The 20,827-nt window shown below is 40.7% G+C and overlaps 1 protein-coding gene across 3 annotated transcripts in view; it reads right to left on the bottom strand.

Annotated features, from left to right (window-relative positions):
- Nucleotides 1-20,827, bottom strand: part of LOC124545827 (serine/threonine-protein phosphatase 2A 56 kDa regulatory subunit gamma isoform) — a 327,568-nt gene that overhangs the window by 54,978 nt on the left and 251,763 nt on the right. For all 3 annotated transcript variants that reach the window (XM_047124783.1, XM_047124792.1, XM_047124799.1), the window contains one exon: nucleotides 10,193-10,252. In XM_047124783.1, the coding sequence (XP_046980739.1) occupies nucleotides 10,193-10,252 (60 nt within the window). The remainder of the gene's footprint in view (nucleotides 1-10,192; nucleotides 10,253-20,827) is intronic.

The following is a 20,827-nucleotide window of genomic DNA, read 5'->3' as shown; positions in this document are numbered from 1 at the left end:
GGATTTTGTGCTTTTGTGTCATTTTAATCTTTAGTGCCTTACTTGCTTTGTTTCCGTGACTCATTAAGAAGGTTCTTGGTATTTTCCCTACTACTGTTTTAAATGAAAGAGGAAATATCAGAGAGCTAAAAAGGTATTTACATTTTATACAAAAGAATCCTACACTATGCATTTATAACAACACTGATAAGTAAACATGCTTCAATGAATATTACTACAACAGTAAAAAATGCAGGATAATTTTCAATGTTCTTTGATTACCAAGAACACAAGATAAAAAGAATAATGTAAAATGATGTTATTTATAGTCTTCTACACATTGTTTGATGAGTTGCAAGTACAAATTTTTTCAAGCAAATGAATGTATATCTTTCAAAATGTTTGGATTACAATTTTTCAAATTCTTTTAGTTCTCAGGAGCGTAAAGCATTTACCAGCACAGCCTCTGAAAAAACACCCACTACCAATTTTATTTTCATCATTAATACACTTTATCATCATTTCCTATTCCTACATTTTGTTGCTGTATTTTGATTTTTTCTTAAAAAGCAGAGTGCCTCACATCTTCAGTTCACCGAACTGCAAAGCAGACAGCTCTCGCAACAAATGCAGTTTCGGCACTGACGTGTATACAAAAAATGTCCACTCGAGAAAAAGGAGATAAGGAGAGGAAAAAAATGCCAGGGGCAGCGCAGTAGATTCACTCGTCTCGAGTAGTCAACTGAGACAAAAAATTCTACTGTGTAAAATGGGCTTTAGGCAATACTGTCTGAGAACGAGCCACTGCTCGAAACAAGTACTGGTAAATAAAAAATTTATAAAAGCAGCAGCTTTAGTACATTATTATTACAACAGTACGCATTCAAAAACAGTATACAAAGGATGAGGTGCAGTGTCGCATAGAACCTCCTATAACCACCTACTGCAGTCCTGTCCCAACAGCTGCCATCCCATCAAAGGAAGGGTTAACCACTTCCCATCCCATTAAAGGCATGGTTAAACTAGGAAGGCAACCATGTGATTTACAAACTAAACCACTGTCTCTCTTTCTACGTGGGTATGAAAACTAAGAACTGAAAACTGCGGCCAAGAGAGAGCTGGACCACCCAGTTGCTGAACATGGTGCCCAGCACGATATGCTTCACTCTGATAACTGCTTCATGCTGTAGAGCATGCTTTGCAAAAGAATATTGCATGCAGCCAGTATATATTCTCTGTCTATGCCCATTCACCCTAGTTGATAATTTGGTGGCAGTCATGCCAATGCAGAAGGCTGAAAAGTGTCTATATAACAGCTGGCATTTGACGTGTCACTACACAGGTGGCTCTCCCTTCGATAGTATATGTTTTGTCAGTTACAGGACTGCTATAGCTGGTGGTAGGAGGGTGCATAGGGCAAGTCTTGCAGCGTTAACGGTCACAGGAGTAGGAGCCATAGGGTACGGAGATGGGTACAGGAGCATAGAGTCTGAAAAGAATATTTCAGAGATTGGGAGGGTGCCTAAAAAGTTTCAGACAGAATGGATCTCATTTCAGGACAGGATTTTAGGAAGTCGTGGTCCTGTCGAAGTAGCTGATTAATACTTTCCAGACCAGTATAATATTGAGTCACCAGAGGTGTGCTCTGAAGTTGTCTTTTGAGGGATTAGCAGTACAAGAATTGGATGTGATGGCCCAGGAAATCTGCTTTTCAACTAGGCTGGTGGGGTAAATTATATGCAGGAAGGCTAAGGTAAGAATGGTGGTGTATTGCTGTAAAGAGTCTGCATTTGCCTCAGATACCAAGGCTGTATGGGAGGAAGCATTTGAAATGGAAAAGATGGCAACTGTCAGAATGTAAGTACTGTCATTTGTTGGTAGGTTTAACGTGGATGGAAATGTGTAGCTGGCCTTTTGTGAGGCCAAGATCCAGATAAAGGAAAGCGGCATGGGATTCTTCATAGGACCATGTGGAATTTAATGGGCAGAAGGTATTCAGAGATTCCAGGAATTTTAACTGATCAGCCTCACCACGAGTCCATATGGTAAAGACGTCAGCAATGTATCTAAACTAAACCAGGTGCTGAAGACATGGATCAAGGGGAAAGCCCCTTCCAAGTGACCCATGAAAATGTTGGCATAGGAAGGAGCCATCCTGGTTCCCATGGCCATGCACCTGATCCATTTGTATGTCTGCCCCTCAAAGGTGAAGTAATTGTTGGTAGAATGTCACACGTTTGGAATCAGGTGGGCACTGACTGAGGAAACGTTCAGCAGACAAACAGACCATGTACGTGGCGGATGTCGGTATAAAAGCAGGTGGCAACGATGGTGACAAGAAAGGTGTGTGGTGGGAGTGGGACGGGCAGAAATTTCAGACAATCTACGAAATGGTTGGTACCTTTGATGTAGGAGGAGAGTCTTTATACTATGGGTTGCTGGTGCTGATCAACTAAGGCAGGTATACATTCGGTGGGTGCTTTGAAGCCAGAAACTATAGGACGGCCAGGATGATTGGGCTTGTGGATCTTAAGAAGAAGGTAAAAGGTGAGGCTGTTTAGTTTGGGTGGGGTGAGAAGTTCTATGGACTGAGGTGTCAGTCCTTCTGAGATGTCTGACGTTATAAGGAGGGACTGCAGGGATGGAACAAACGTACTTCTTTCATTTGAGTACTACAAAGGTAGATACTTTGTCTGCTGGGAAGATAATGATGGAATCATCGGGTTTTACAGAATGTAGAGCCTGGAGCTCTGCAAACGACAGGTTAGGATCATGTTGTAGGGACTTGAAGTGTGGAGCAATGCTGGATGTGGAGAATTCTTGTAAGTCTTGTAAGGGATGATTTGGAGGTAGTTGTGGTGGATCAAGTTGGGATTGTGATCTGAACTGCTCAAGGCAGGGTTCAATGTCAGGTTTGCTGTTGGAAAGATTTTGGGACTGGGTTGCAAAATGATATTTCCAGTTGATATTACGTGTGAAGTAGACGAATCCGTTCTTTTCGGATACATGCTTTTGCACTATCAAAACTAAGGTACCACATTCTGCTCCTTGAAACCTGCTTGTCCCTTGGAGTTATTCCAAAAGGCCTAAAATAGAAAGTCCCTTGTTTCTGGATGTAATCCTACTCTACACCAGGCTCTTCTACAGTTTCAAATACAGCAATCTATTGCTCTTATCCGACTAATCTGTGTCCTATATGCCTCGTCTGCCAATTTCCACTCCACCATATTTCTCTCCTCCTACAAAACCTAGCAGTTATCTGCCCCTCATGTTTCCTTGGATGATAGCATCCCAAAGCCAACTTCAAACTGCAACAACATCTCAAACTTCACCTCAAAAAACTATTCCACCTTCTTCTAAACTACCTGAACAGTGGTGTTTCCATTCCTGTCCCTTTGCACCTCCCTAAACAGCCACACTCCTCTCATACAAACTGAGCTTGGCCAACAACTTTAACATCCCAGATCAAGAAAAAAACCATCATCACAAGAACCAGTCACAACAGTAAAGTGTCCTTAACTTCTTATCTAAAGCACTCTCGGCTACTGAATTTTCTATATTATCTAAGGTCCTCACTTTCAGCCCTAAACCTGCATTTGATCATGCTGCTTTGGGGAATGACCTACTTTCCTTCACTTGTAATATCAATTGGTTATATTGCTTTGCAACCCAATCCCAAAATTTTTCCAACAGCAAACTGACCTTGAACCATGCCTTGAACAGTTCAGACCACGATCCCAACTTTATCCACCACCACACTACCTGAAAATCATCCCTTAAAAGCCTTCCACACACCCAGCATTGCTTCACAACCATTCCTCAAATCCCTACAACATGACCCTAACCTGTCCTCTGCACAACTCCAGGCTCTACATTTCCTAAAACCTGATGACTCCATCATTATCCTCCCAGCAGACAAAGGATCTACCACTGTAGTACTTGACCGAAAGGAGTATGTTAGTGAAGGTCTACGCCAGCTGTCTGACATCTCTACACACAGCGTCTGCCATCAAGATCCCATATCTGTGATTTCAAACTGACTAGCAGTCCCTCCTTAAAACCTCAGGCGCCTCCAAAGGACTAACACCTCAACCCACAGCGACGGAGGGAGGGAGGGAGGGAGGGAGGGAGGGAGCGACGGAGGGAGGGAGGGAGGGAGCGACGGAGGGAGGGAGGGAGGGAGCGACGGAGGGAGGGAGGGAGGGAGCGACGGAGGGAGGGAGGGAGGGAGCGACGGAGGGAGGGAGGGAGGGAGCGACGGAGGGAGGGAGGGAGGGAGCGACGGAGGGAGGGAGGGAGGGAGCGACGGAGGGAGGGAGGGAGGGAGCGACGGAGGGAGGGAGGGAGGGAGCGACGGAGGGAGGGAGGGAGGGAGCGACGGAGGGAGGGAGGGAGGGAGCGACGGAGGGAGGGAGGGAGCGACGGAGGGAGGGAGGGAGCGACGGAGGGAGGGAGGGAGCGACGGAGGGAGGGAGGGAGCGACGGAGGGAGGGAGGGAGCGACGGAGGGAGGGAGGGAGCGACGGAGGGAGGGAGGGAGCGACGGAGGGAGGGAGGGAGCGACGGAGGGAGGGAGGGAGCGACGGAGGGAGGGAGCGACGGAGGGAGGGAGCGACGGAGGGAGGGAGCGACGGAGGGAGGGAGCGACGGAGGGAGGGAGCGACGGAGGGAGGGTGTGGTGAGTATCAGAATACAGACTAGTGAACAGGGGCGGAATGAGGTTTTCAAACTTACACCACTTATTGTCCAAACCGCCAGTTTGTGAGCCAAAAATATCCTTCGAGAATGGGAAAAGTTACCCTAAAATATAATACGATATGACATAAGCAAAAAAAAGTTTGAAAGTAGACTAATTTTTGTGGTGAATGGTCACTTACTTCAGATACCGTTCGAATAGTAAAAATGGCAGCATTTTGTCTTTGATGAAGATCCTGTATGTGGGATTTTCCATGACAGTTTACTATCTATGAACATCTAGAAATTTGACTGTTCAGTTTCACTAATCATATGCCCATTCTGTGAAATTAAAATGTTGTGTTGTGTGTTAGAAACTAGAAACTGAGTCTTACTATGACATAGCGTTAGTTTCTGTTCTACAAGCCACGAACTGCACTGTTTGAAACAGAGCCAATGTTGCACACAACATCCTTTACTATCATTTAGTGTCGTCAGCAAACAGAAATATTTTAGAATTATTTTTAATACTAGCGGGCGAATCATTTATATAAGTAAGGAACAGGAGTGTCCCACACCATATTTCCAATTCCATGGATTTTTTTCAGCATTTAAAGTTGCTTCGTCTTGGTCCCTCTGATTTACTTGTTAGTTTTGATGTTGTGTCACTTTTTACTCTGGTCCCTCTTGAAGAGTCATTGATTTTAATTAATGAAAAACTTGATATGGAAATGACGAAACTCTGCCGTTATATTCTGACGTCCACCTATTTTTTATTTTATGACAAATATTTAGACCAACCAACGGTGTGGCTATGGGGAGTCCTTTATCCCCCATAGTCACTAATCTTTTTATGGAGGACATTGATACATGGCTCTGAAAACATCTGTTCTTGAAGACTTTGTTTTCTGATATATGTTTCTTGTTTGGCCACATGGAATAGACTCTCTGCACCGGTTATTGGACCATTTCAATTGTCTTCATCCAAACATCAAATTCACGATGGAAACTGAAAAGGAGGGAAAGTTGCCTCTTTTGGATGTACTAGTTTATAGAAAAGAAGATGGAACTCTCTGACACAGTGTTTATAGGAAGCCGACAGGTATTTACATGCTACCATTTGCCATCCACCTTTTCAACGTACAGGAGTCCTTCGGCCCTTGGTTAAACAAGCATATGCTGCCTCGGATATTGAGAATTTACCACAGGAGCTGCAACAGCTTAAGGACATGTTCAATAATAATGGCTATACAGACTGACAAATTCGACGTGCTTTTGAGTTTGGACCTCTATCTGAAACTTCTGAAGACACCTTTAGGTCTGTGGCTTTTCTTCCGTATGCTGGGAATGTGTCCGCCAAGATAGTAGACATTTGAAGAAATATGAGATCAGATGTGTTTTTCATCCACCAGCTAAGATTCGAGCATTTCTTGGCTCTGTTAAAAATGATTTAGGTTAGAGGAAGTCTGGCGTTTACAAAATACTGAGTGAGTGGGAAAATTTACACTGGCCAACCTATTAACACTGTCAACGACAGGTGTATTGAACATTATCGCCATACGCGATTATTACAACCAGATAAATCTACAGTGGCTGAGCATTGCCTTACAGAGGGCCGCAGGAGATGCAATTAATTGCAAATGCTTCGCGGTACTGGGATTGTGTTTTAAAAGAATCTGTTGAAATCAGACTAGCAGATAATATCATTAATCGTGATAATGGATACCCACTAAGTAAAACGTGGAATCCTGTTTTATCAGATATGAAGAATAAACGGCATCTGAATCAGCTGGCTATGAATAATGATTTGTCACAATATATTGTTTACAACAGTATATACCACTGGAGGCGCTGCAACTCTTTTTGCCCCAGGAGGCAGCAGGAATGATTGAGCGCGTGTGCATCGTATTTAGCGCATGCACTGTCGTACTTCCGATGCATATAAAGGTGCAGTCATTCGCAAGTGGAATTAGTTATCGGCGAGAGCAGCATAGCTTTTCTCACCTCATGATGGCGGCCAGGTGCACCGCTGGAATATTGTGTTCAGATGAAAGTTTGATCTGGCTGGAAATCCGACAAGAATTTGACTATTCGGCCTTTTACATCAGCATGACTTCCAGCAAATTATAAATTAGGATGAATGGGCACAGGCAGAGGGCATACACAGGCAACTTGCAATATCCTGTTGCAGAGCATGCTCTACAGCATGACAATCAGGAACTTGGTGCCTGTTTCACCACACAGGCCATCTGGGTTCTTCCTCCAGACACCAATGTCTCAGAACTCCGAAGGTAGGAACAAGTGTTACAACATGTCCTTGGTTCTCGCCACTTACTTAGCCTTAGTTTACGTTAACTTCTTCTGTTTCAGTGTTTCTTCATAGTAGCTACTCTTTTTCTTCACTCCGTTTTAGTTTTCTACATCTTTCATTGTCTTGTCCATCTATTTTTGACTGCCCCCTCTCCCACCTCTGTTACGTACAATGCTCTTAGATTTTCACTCTTATTAACTCACACATTTTGTTTAAGCAGTAATCTCTGTCTTGGACATAACGTGTCTCCACCTTTAAGCTCTCAGATTTTCAAATCTCGTCTGATGGACTCCCCAACAATCAGCGTTTCCTTCTCATCCCATGTAGTACGTCTCCTCTGACCCATGGTTCTGTGTCACTTTCCCGAAATCTACAGCTTTTACTTCACCCCTCTTCCTTCCCTTTCAACCCTTCTGCCTGAAGGAGCCTCTGGCTCCGAAAGCTTGCCTAATTACAACCTCCTTTTACCTGTGTGTTCTGCCGCTGTTTGGTGGGTAGTTTTTTTTTTTTTTATCTATCCAATCATATTATTTTGTCAAGAATTGATTTTTTCCACTTAATTTTAAAGAGTACAGTCAAACAGTTAACCATGCCTGAACTCTGACAATTTCTTCATTTCTTCTTTCAAAGGTCAGTGAAAGATTTAGTAGGTGGTGTACATGGATCCCATAACAGGCAACACAACCAATACAACAAGGAATGCCATGGTAAGTCTGTTATTCACTTCATTAACACTTTGGAAACGAAGCCCGAGCATAGATCGGGCCACAACTAGTGTTAAAAAGACTGCGCCCTGGTAGAGGTGGGGCAGCGATTCTAGACATGCGAGCTACCCATCGCTCAAAAATTGGACTCATTTCATACGAGAAGTCTCACTGTGTGTCCCTTGACTACTGTCACTTTCTGTTGTCAATTTCTAGAATTATTTCAAAAGAAATACTAATGAATGTAACAGCTACTGTCATGAATGGCTGAGCCAATACAATCTCATTGATGTAATTTCGTGTGTATACTTGTAAACTTTGGAGTGTGCTGTTATTCTGCTACAAATACATCACGTTTGTTGTATGAGCAAGAAATTTTGGAAGCGCATGAGGAGGAAGCTGCTAACTCACCCCACACTTCTTCCTTGGGAGGATAGTTGTACTTTCTGTCATTATTTTACAATTTGTAATTTATTGAAGAACTAAAGTACATATGAAATCTTTATGATTGGTCCTTTGTTAGTAGGTATTTCTCTTGAGGACACATCAATTACATATGTGCCAGTAACCCTTTAAATACCAGCATAAGTGGCCAGTTTCTTAGGCTTGATATTCTTCTAAGTTGTCCGTCTTCAATTCTTAATTGATAACTTACAATGTGAACTATGACCTGTATCTAAGAAGACTTTACCATACTGTGATGTACTGTTACCATGCATATTTTATTCAAATGATGTTATTCTTCCTTCCAAATCACTAACAAAGTATGATATTCATTCATCACAATGGAATAAATATACAGCTGTCATAAGCATTGTACAAGTGACTGTCCCCACTCTTGGGAGTTAGCAGGTGGTGTATGTATGACCATCTGCTGTATTTCATAGCACCAGGGGGGAGGGGAGAGATAATGTTTGACCTAAGAAGCACAGATGACACAAGGTGCAAATAATGAGTGGAAGACTGGCAACTGAGTTGCAAATGATGCTATGGTTTATTAATTATTTATAACCGAAGGTGGTAATTGTTCAAGTAATGGGTTTAGGGGAAACGCTGTAACAGTATGTAACTGATGATCGTATTGATACTTTAAACTAGCAGTAAACATTGATTCATACAACAACTGATGACGTTATCATCAAGGAAAATAATGGTAAATTAACAAAGATAGGATGACTTTGCAGTATTGCTTAGTTTCAGCTGACTCCTAGGCATCCTTTGAGTCAATACCCGTATTGGTAAAAATATAGATATTTGCTACCTTTTGACAAGAATGTTAACAACATTTATCAATGTGCAATATTTTGTTTATTCTGAATATCAATAAGATCCGCTGGGAACCTAAATTTTACACACAGTTCTAAGTCACGTATTTCACTGTCACAATTCTGGATGATACTACTCTCTGTGGAGACAACACAAGAAAAACTGTAAAATTAGTTTAATCTACCTTGAGTCAATTGTATGAGCTGCAAGGCAAGGCAAGGAACCCCTATAGGCTAACTGTTCCAGCCAACCAGCAAACGTGTACAATGGTACAGGGCCAGCCCAACTGTAATGCAGGTAGAGACTGAGCATAAAAAACACACACACACACACACACACACACACACACACACACGTGTCTCAACACATGCCCTGAATTCAAGTTGTGAATTACCTGCAAAAGAATAGCAAGCAAAATATGAATTCACAATTAAGAACAAAATACACTGTGCAAACTCAGGAAACATATGCCAACATAGCAACTGTCCATGTGTGTGTTTAGTTATCAACTGCATACACCGGACTATGTCAATGTTTTGTTTAGACATTCACACAACTGCACTTAACGTTGGTTTTTCATAACAAATAAGAGAAGGGGTATTGTGTTTCCTCAATTTATTCAGTTTCTGGACACACTTCTCTCCTTTTCTCTAATGTAAGAAACTGGCTCATATTGACATCAAACCTTTCAAATGCTTCTACCCCCTCGAGATAGTTTACGCACCTTTAACTGACCATTTGTGCATATGTTTACACTTTATAATCTTTCTAGCTTTCTCTGTGAAACTGACAATTTCCCAATTTCTGAGTTTGCAGGCAGGGTGGTGATTTTTTCCTCACAGTATTTTTACAGTTTCCCCCCAGTACCTTCTTCAGATGTGTCATGTGCAGACTTAGACTGCTGGCCATCTGAATTTTGACTGTGGGCAGATATCACGCCACCCTTTTACAACAGCAACTATTTTTTCAATGGCAGCAATGGTGGCCCACTCCAAATTTGCTACTTATGTGTGAATGAAATAATGTTACCCATACTGAAATAAGACGATTTACAATGGGACCTGAGAAAAGTGAGGGTCACCCAGATTCCACAGTCCACTTCAATTGTGCCTCTGTTCCGGATGACTAAATTACTGGTACAGTAATGTCTACTGTCCTAGAAATAGTACTTCGGATACCATCAACTCCATTTTAAATTCAGAAACTGGGATATTATTATGATTTTGTTGCTCCTCACCTACAAATATTTTGAGACTTACCTCCCCAATATTTCAAGCAACTCTGCAATGCCATTATGATGCTCAGTTTCATAAATAAACCTGAAAAAGATAAATATGAAATGTATTTATGACCACAAGTTGTGTTTAGGGTTGTGTTACGAAAAGAAAGACTGACTAATGTCAATGAAATGCCCTTCCTTTGCTAATTTTTCCGTTAAGGACAGACAAAGGGCAAAATGCACTCTTGCACTTAGATATATAAATGCCTCCAAAACAATTACAGATAAAATAATAAAACTTGAGACTATTATGTACAACATAATGCTTCATATTCGGTGCAATTTTTGTTTGATACTGTGTGTAAACATATATTTTATAAGATTTGAATTTTTAATTACCATTGTTTCTATAACACACATTTTCTCATAGACTGATCAAGAAATAAAACTGGAATTTCACAGTTTACCTCTGCGTAAGAGGCTAATAAAATTTGTGGAACAGATTTTTGTTTAAGAGCATAATTGCTTTGAAATTAATTTTTCAATTTTGCATTACCCGAGACTGTTCTTTTTTCCTCTAATTTTAAAGGAGAACTTTTCTCGAGAAAACATAATGGAAAAGTGCAGCACAGGTTATTCAGCAAGTTATTCTTAAGAACTATATCAAATTTCAGGATGATAGCATTTATAGTTCCTGAGTAAATGTACATTACAGCTCAAAAAAGCTAGGTACAACAATTTGCATTTAAAGATTTTACTTCCAATTTCTGACAGTACTGCTATACCTCTAGTGTCTAATACTGTCCACATCCACTATCTTTATTATCTTCCTCGTCTTCCTGGAGCACTCTCCTCCCCTGCATTCTTTGCCTAGCCAACTTTTGCATTTTTTCTTCTACTGCCCGAGCTTCGTTCAGTCACGCTCCACCAATGCTTCGGAATATCTTCAGTATGAATGCACATGGATGGAAACCTAGTGTCTGCGGGCACTTAATCCTACCTACATTTCCACTACTGAACACTACATAGGCATCAGAATGCACCTATCTTCGCAACAATTGAGGACACAAATACTGTTTTTGGACAATGCATCCACATAAGGTGATTGTAGCCCTCATTTGTACTCTGTGTTTTCCCACGTACAAATTTTTTTAAGCAGATTGGCTAGGTACCTGAAAGTTGGTTTTATAACACCTAAAACAGTAAGTGTCAAACCATGTTGTGGGTATATGGCTTTCCACTGGCTTCTGCCTGAAGATATTTGCACCACAATATGTCACAAAGGGATGTTGAGGATTATCATCTGGGGAAAGTTTGTTAAAGAATATTTCCTCACCTGGCTTACTTCATTGGTTTCACATTATGCAAGTTATCCCCTATAGCTTTTCCATAATATATTTGTTAGTTGTCAATTTCCTTGCCTGTAAGTCTGTTAACACCTCACAGTGGCTTTCCATCTTCCAATTTCTTAAAACTCATTTCTTTCTTCAATTGGAGTAGTCTACCTCCCATTTGCTTTTGAACATGATCCACTCATTCCAGTTTTTCAATTTTAGTTTATGAACCATCAGGATTGGTCTCTAAAACAGCCTTAAAAGCACTGGAATTTTCATCACCTAGATACTTCACACACCTAACACCATATTGTTCAACTGACCTTCGGAATTCATCCCAGCTGCTTCCGCCCCACCACTCTGCTCCTGGTAATTCTTGCTGCACACTTTATTGTATTCCTGCTGCTACTTTCTTCTTCACTGTCACTGTTGTTCTTTCTTGTGTCGCTCTGAGAGCAATCTTTGCTCTTTACTTGGAAGTCATGACAGATAGTACACCATGAAGTGATGTATGGCCCTTCTTCATCCAGGTTCCATCACAACAGACACACAGATCTGTCTTTACTACACAGTGTCCTTTGTCCCCTTCCATGTTAATATCTACAGCTTCCTCAACAGCTGCTTTCACGTCCTCCTTGTACTCAACTTCAGGAGCACTAATGAATGTTCTTTGTAATCACTGAATCTAGTGTCACTGTTGCAGGCATGTTCATCAAGCCACAAAACAAATTTGTGCCTCCTCTGCCTACACCTCGAATGGTCTTTGACCTATAGTTACAATGTGGACATGAAATGTTAATCATATGGGCCAGTATTTCTAAGTCAGTTAACCTAAGTCCACTGGAAAATTCATCTTTGGCACCGTACACACCATCACCAATTCGTTCACTAATTTTCTTATTCAGTGAACTCAGTGACGTTGCCAAAATTTGTTCTTCACACTTAGGAGCAGCAAATGTAACTCTTATTTAAATTTCCTGTATCTTTTACATATGAAATTTGACATTTCCTCACTTTTTTGAATATGTATCCACTGTACAACATATTTCGAACAAACCAGGTTGAATGTGCAAAACTAAAAACTGAAATAAGTTTCTAGCACGTACAAGAAGCCAAGCTGTCAACAAAGGTACAAGCAAAGATAATCTTTCTCACAGCCTTCTCTAGATTCATCCAGTGACTGTTTTGATTGTGTGAATGGAAAATTAACACACACAAAATTTCTAGCATACAGGAGTTGATCACAGCATAGAAAGACGGGATAAGGCAGGCACAGACACCAATACAAACTTTTTTAAAACGTATTTCAGGCCAAAATTCGATTGTGAAACTGTATTAAATTTTTCTTAAAGAATCATTCTAATCAATTATGCAATTAAAAAAATTCGAATTTTTTCGCAATTTTGCCCTACATCTGCCCGTAAGTAAATGTAAACATGGTAATCACAACAGGGTTACAAGTCATTCACCTTGATTTACAGGCATACTTTCAGTCCAGACAGCTATTGCATTAACAGATATGCCCTACACCAGATCATACCAATAAGCTGGGCTATTTATACTTACAGTACTGCAAATTTACTTTATTCCTAGACAAAACACACTCTCATTAGCAAAATAGTTTTTATTGATATGTGATGCATTTGACACCCTACGATGCACACTGGAAAATGTTCTTAAGTTACTACATTTGTTGAAGATATCCAGATGGATAGTGGAAGATTCACTTGCTGTATCTACAACTGTGATTTAGTGAGCCTTTATCTGTCAACACTTAAATTAACACACAATCAATTTTTTTCCATTAATGACTGACATGCTAAGATGATACAAAAACTTTGGCATACAATTTATAGATAGCTGCTTGTGTCAGATCATTACAAAGAGAGGTTATTCTACAAATTTCATTCAGTCAATTTTTGTGCCAAAAGAAATCTGTCAAAAAAGTTGTGGCCATTAAAACATTCCTACCCATGTTGCTCCTCCCCCCCTTCCTCACCCACCCTCTCAACGTACTATCAAAGTTCTTTCAATTGCCTCCATCCCCAATTTTTAGGTTCTCATTTGGATCATTTCTCACATGTCTTTAGGGACTTTATAATTAGCAATAACCAAATTAACAAAATATTTTAAACACTGAAGGCAGTGCCTCTCTGGTTAACAGTGTGAAGGACACACCTCTGATTTATTACACGGTATTTCTGGCATGGAAACCACTTTCCAGTGATTCAGCAATACCAATAACACATCAACATACAAATATTTAAAAAGAGATTCCTATACTGAGAACCATATAAACTTACTTTGAACACCGTGAATGATCTTACCTGGTGTTAAACGTATACAAGAAGTTCTCAATACTCCAGTGGTATAAAGGACGACCAGTCTCCGTGTATGACGTTGATCAAAATTTGACAACAGTTTGAAACTTCTCAGCTTGAAGCATCAAAAATGTAGACAAGCAGAACATACAGAGACAAGGCACAAGTTTAACCTTAATAAATGCAAAGAATTAAGCACACAGTGAACGAGACAACTCCTCCCATCATTCACGTATGTTGGAAACACTGAAAAAGTGATGATAACTGCCGAATATAAGCACCGACTGCCCCGTACGATCTCTGAGAATCAGATCCAAACACACCACTCCTCGTGCCTCCCTGCCTCTCGTCAGCAGCTGCTAGGCGAGCAGAAAGAAGTGGTGGCAGCACTGACTGCAAGCTGACGGCAGTGGTAGGAAGGGGAGAAGCAGAGAAGCAGTAAGAATGAGGGAGTAGGGAAGCAGTGCACGTACTCAGCTGCACCCAGCCAGCGACGGTGCATCACATCTCATTAAACAAACCATTTCATCTACTGAGCCAAAAACAAGATCTTTCCATTTTTTTTTTATTTTTTTTTTTTACTTCAAATTTCCCTGAAATTTCTTTAATTTTCCTGACACCATTTGAAATTCCCTGATTTCCAGAACTTGTGGCAACAATGTGCAAGTACTGCTTGGATCCAACAGAGCAAAAAAATATGCAAGACACCCCGACTGAAAAGAAGAATAGCGTCTATTTCACCAAGCTTTTCCACAAACATTCTAATTTTGACTTAAAACATACCATTTCATCATCAGACCATCAGACCAAGACACACTATCTCACCCTCTTAGGATCAATATAGAAAATTCAAGTGAGTAGAGGGGGAAAAAAAAAATCACTAGACAGATTCGCTGGTCACTACCTCCTGAGGCAAATGTTTAGCTCCACCGACACACACGTATCATAGTAAAAGTGATAACAATAGCCTAGCTTTCAGAACTGTGAGCTGCTGCAGGGTGAGGTGTGTAGGTGTGGCCCGGTATGCTGAAAAATAGAGAGGAGAGGACGGGTTTCCATTTACGAAGTTCACGGAAGCCAGTATTGGGTGTGAGTATGCGAGTAGCCCACGAAGTGTAACTAGCACCCAGGTATGCTCACTTGTGATGTGGAGCACATTCAGCTACTGCATATTGACTGTTGCAAAGTTCATGGCCTTGGCTGAGGGAAGTATTGAGACATTCGAGTCCCACAGGTACTGCCTTATGAGGGAGGAGGCTCGGATGAGGGAGAACGCAGGATACTGCTGGGATATTAGTTTGCAAATACGAGCTCTGGGATATTTGCAAAAGAGGAAAGCCCAGGAGAGGTTGTCAGTGTTGAGGGATTTTGTGGTGGAGCAGTTGCATTTGCTGCAGATGCCTAGGCTCCAGAGAAATGAGTGTCCAATATGGAAGAGAAGGATGTGGGCTTCAGTAAGATTGAGATCGACACTGAGGAGTCTCACTTTGGATTTGGAGAAAGGAGTTAAGTTGTTGCATTTAAGTGGAGGAATACTATTTCACTACAAGTCAAGACCACAAATGTCATCAAGAGAGCAACCCACCTTCAGGAAACTGATAAATACGGACTCAGCTTGATTAAGGACTGGGGGTTGGTAATATTTTCAGGAACAATTGGAGTGGTAATGTCGGTAATCGGGAATTCCTGGAATGCCGGGAGAAGACGGTTTGGGAAAGAGATGTGGAGTCCTTTGGATCTGTGTTGTAACTGTTTAAGATAAGGATTGATGCTCGATCTTTTAGTCTCAGGATGCAGTTAGTTGGTGAAGCTGTATTTCCAGTCGAGGTCAAATCTGGACAGTGAGTGCGACCAACCACAGAAAGTTATTTGTGTGGTGGTCAAAACTCTAAATCACTAATTCCTATATAAATGAGTTACTCAGTTTCAAGAAACCAAATAATGACTTAATGGAATCAGCCACATAATGCTACAATTGGAAAGAATGGATGTATCTCGGGATTGGAGAGGGACCTGCACGACAGTATAAGTATATAACTGTCAGTTCTGTGAAGTGTTGGGTCTTGACTGGGGTTATGGTTAGGTTTAGGTGGCATGAGTGCTGGGATTGAGAAGTAAGCAAAGAGTTGAGGTTGGGCTTGTTGGCTTGGTGGGGGCAGTGGGGATTAAAGGCATTACTGTAAACAGTAGCTGTGGAAGATTGGGAGAGGAACATGACTTCTGAGGTGTTTGTTAACACACTGGCAAATGCTAAGTAAGCATTAACCAGACTGGAATTTAAGGATGGATTCACAGAGAGAAGGGTTGCAACTAAAGATGGAGACTTTTAATAGAGTATTTTAGAGTAACACCAAAAGGTTGTTGAGTCAATAAAGTGAGAGCAAATCTGCACAAGGAATGTAGGTACCCAGGTACATGGTTACCAGACATGGTGTGAATGCTAAAAATATAAAAAGAGGGGCTTGAGCTTTTGCACCTTGGGGGGGGGGGGGGGGGGGATTCGAGCAAGGTGAAGGATTTCAGTGTAATGACAAACAAGGTGCTGAAAGAATGCATAGAAAATAAGAAAATGGACTGAATTTGCCTCATGGTTGAATAGATTCCAGTCTCACCTGATAACTGCATTGAGGGTCAAAACTGTTCATGTATAAGCTGAAAGTCTAACCGGTTATGAAGTTCTATCGGAGAGAGAGAGAGATAGAGAGATAGATATTGCTGTCATTAACTTTACTGCAAAAATCACTGAAAAACAAGTGGATAATACTGAGGACATAGGTAAATGAAGAAAAGCAGTAGCCAAATAAGTAATGTTGCTGATAAATGAGCAAAAATGACTGTCAAACAGAGAGAGATAATAAACAAACGAACAGCCTATTGCTCAAAATGAAAACTCATAATTAAGCAATATTAGAATCATGAAACAAAGAAAAAAGGCCTCTAAATAAAAAATGAAGAAGAAAGGTGATTAAACAACCAAAAAAGCCAGCCATCAAAGAGGGAGGGGATTGCATAACATACTGAAAACGTTAAACCGAATAAAAATAATTATCAAATACAGAAAACAGTACACCAAATAAATAACATAAAGCACCAAGTAAAGAAAAACTATTGCTGGACACACACAAAGATTTACGAAGAAACAACAAAAGGCCCTGAACACTGAAACAGGATCACTAATTGGAGAAAAATGTTTACTGACCATTAAAAAAAGGTTGCTCAGCACAGACACGGAAAAAAGAAAAAAAAAACAGTTTGCTCAGCACAGACACGGAAAAAAAAAGTTTGCTGACCACGGAAAAAAAAAGTTTGCTGACCACGGAAAAAAAAAGTTTGCTGACCACGGAAAAAAAAAAGTTTGCTGACCACGGAAAAAAAAAAAGTTTGCTGACCACGGAGAAAAAAAGTTTGCTGACCACGGAGAAAAAAAGTTTGCTGACCACGGAAAAAAAAAGTTTGCTGACCACGGAAAAAAAAAGTTTGCTGACCACGGAAAAAAAAAGTTTGCTGACCACGGAAAAAAAAAGTTTGCTGACCACGGAAAAAAAAAGTTTGCTGACCACGGAAAAAAAAAGTTTGCTGACCACGGAAAAAAAAAGTTTGCTGACCACGGAAAAAAAAAGTTTGCTGACCACGGAAAAAAAAAGTTTGCTGACCACGGAAAAAAAAAGTTTGCTGACCACGGAAAAAAAAAGTTTGCTGACCACGGAAAAAAAAGTTTGCTGACCACGGAAAAAAAAAGTTTGCTGACCACGGAAAAAAAAAGTTTGCTGACCACGGAAAAAAAAAGTTTGCTGACCACGGAAAAAAAAAAGTTTGCTGACCACGGAAAAAAAAAGTTTGCTGACCACGGAAAAAAAAAGTTTGCTGACCACGGAAAAAAAAAGTTTGCTGACCACGGAAAAAAAAAGTTTGCTGACCACGGAAAAAAAAAGTTTGCTGACCACGGAAAAAAAAAGTTTGCTGACCACGGAAAAAAAAAGTTTGCTGACCACGGGAAAAAAAAGTTTGCTGACCACGGAAAAAAAAAGTTTGCTGACCACGGAAAAAAAAAGTTTGCTGACCACGGAAAAAAAAAGTTTGCTGACCACGGAAAAAAAAAGTTTGCTGACCACGGAAAAAAAAAGTTTGCTGACCACGGAAAAAAAAAGTTTGCTGACCACGGAAAAAAAAAGTTTGCTGACCACGGAAAAAAAAAGTTTGCTGACCACGGAAAAAAAAAGTTTGCTGACCACGGAAAAAAAAAGTTTGCTGACCACGGAAAAAAAAAGTTTGCTGACCACGGAAAAAAAGTTTGCTGACCATTAAAGAAAAATTACTGAAGCAAGGCTATCACCAAATGATGAAAAAGGTGACAACAAGAATGCGAGATAAAAGAGAGAGAGAGAGAGAACAAATATGATGACAGAAAGGCATACCAGGAATTCCTCACTTGCAGCATTTTCTCTCAATCCTTTCTGAAAAACACCAGCAAACCTTTAAGCCTTACACAAGCCCTGTCCTTGACTATCTGCTACCCGAAAGAAAACTATTTTTATCATCATTCTCCCTGTGGCCAGACAACCACAGCCCCATATCAACTACAACAACACTACAAACAAACATTAAGAAATGTATAACATCTGATGAAGAGTTACTTTGCGACTCCAAATGTGTAATGGAAAAATAAAATATTTCTACCATTACATAAGGCTACTAGTTTCAGACATTTCTCATAATCTTACAAAAATTGCTCTAAATGACCCCATTCTTTTCATGCAAACAGCTCTGAAAAGTCTGGAAACCTCTCACAGGGACTCACAATATTGCTTTCATAGAATTCCTTATCCTAAGCTGACACAAACATCCCACAGACACATCGCCTCCCAGCCCTACAACACTACCTTTCCCAATGGCCACGTGAAAATTTTCCTATTGCCACCCCAGACCAATTTCATCCTCGCCCATAGCTATTTGACTTTTGAGGGTCAGAACTAAAAACAAATATGAAAGGGGAGGGGGGTGTCTGCTATAGCAACCAGGATGGTCCCATCTTACATCAATCATTTCATGTACTCCCCAAGGCCAGAAGCTGGTACAGGTTTATAATGACATCTCTGATGTCTTGACTCATGGAGTAGTAGTATTCCTCCACTTTCTGCAACACCTTAACTGTTTTTCCAAACAAATTCATCTGGTTCTTTTACAAATCCATAGCCATGTTCCTTGATTATAACAAATATTTCATTGAAGCTCACATTTAAACATCTGCGCAAATAAGACCATTCAACAAGAGGCAACAATAACAGCATTTTTCCAGCTACCACCCCGTGCAATACATACATATTCTGCAAGCCACCGTGCAGTGTGTAGTAGAGGATACCTCGTAACACTGCTAGTTGTTTCCTTTCCTGTTCCATACGCAAATAGCGACAGAGAAAAACAACTAGACAGTCGTATACGCCTATGTACAAACCCTAATTTCTCTAACCTTATCCTTGTAGTCCTTACACGAATGTATGTTGGCAGCAGCAGAATTACTCTGCCAGTTCTTTAACTTTTGTCAAAAGTGATCCTCACAAAGAACACTGCTTACCCCCAGGGATTCTCATTTGAGTTCCTGAGCATTCCCGTAATATCTGCTTGTTGACTGAACCTACTGGTAACAAATCTTCCTTCAATTTGACCTGGTGGAATCCCAAACACTGTAGCAGTACTCAAGAATGTGTCACACCAACACCCTATATGCGGTCTCATTTACAGGTGAACCACTATTTCGTAAAATTGTGTCAATAAACCAAAGTTGAGCATTTGCATTCCTTGCTACAGTCCTTGCATGCTCGTTCCATTTCATATCGCTTTGCCATGTTACTAATCTGCATTAACTTACATTTCTCTGCATTTAAAGCTAAATGCCATTCATTACACCATCTAGGAAATTTGTCTAAGCCATCTTGTATCTTCCTACAGTCACTCGATGACACCTTCCAATATATCACACCATCCATCAGCAAACAGCCACATATTGCTGCCCACCTTGCCTGTCAAATCATTTATGTAAATACAGAATAATGCTGGCTTCCTATAACTCTTTCCCGGGCCATTTCTGACTATACCCTTGTCTCTGATGAACACTCGCTGTTGAGGACAACACACTGAGTTCTATTACTTATGGAGTCTTCGAGCCACTCACATATGTGGGAGCCTATTCAATATGCTTGTACCTTCATTAACAGTCTACAGGAATGCCTATTACTATGTCCGCCATACAAAACTCTGCGCGATGCGCAAATGACGGTACATTTCTATGATCTTCCTGCATGAATGATTTCTTAAGTGTGAAATTTAAAACGTCTTTCCTTTAGCTATCTTCTACAACCACACCAGACTGGTCGACGAGTTACCGGATAGGATGCCGCGACCTGATAACAATTTTATATAGGACCGGAATTTTCTCAGGTTCTCAGCAAGGTGTGACTAAGGTATGATGGTGGTATATGTATGCTTCATGCGTCAATCTTTTTACAGCCACACGAATTTCTATTAACTTTTTCCTGTCATCATCTGCGTGTTCTCTTTTGAATCGCGAGTGCAACAGTCTTCGTTTTCACAGTGTTTTGTTTCTTATTGAGCCACAATTACTTGTCACATACTTCTCCAAAGTGTGATTAACATTCCATTTAAACTTTATCCATAGTTACTCTACTTCTAACACACTGGAACTAAATGATGTCCACTCATTGTCTAAGTGGGATACAGTCAGTGCTCTGCTCTCCCTAGTAAAAATAATCTCCTTATTTTCTTGACTGATTTATGAATTGACATGTGGATAGTCAGGCCTGTTCGTAGCTATAAAGTCTCAAAATTTCCACTGCATGTGGGCCAAAGCCATCTGGCCATGGAGCTGACTTCTGATTCGCAAGCCGCAGTCCTGCTGGTCACAACTGTGACTCAGGATGGGAGCCAGACCAATCTTCCACAGATGAGGAACCGATCTGCCTGTTGTAAGGTATTCAACTCTGGTGCTGGACACTCGTGTCACCA

The sequence above is a fragment of the Schistocerca americana genome, chromosome 1 (genome assembly GCF_021461395.2).
Source record: "Schistocerca americana isolate TAMUIC-IGC-003095 chromosome 1, iqSchAmer2.1, whole genome shotgun sequence".
NCBI lineage: Eukaryota > Metazoa > Arthropoda > Insecta > Orthoptera > Acrididae > Schistocerca > Schistocerca americana.
Note: the sequence above shows the minus strand (reverse complement) of the source record. Positions and strands in the feature narration are given on the sequence as shown.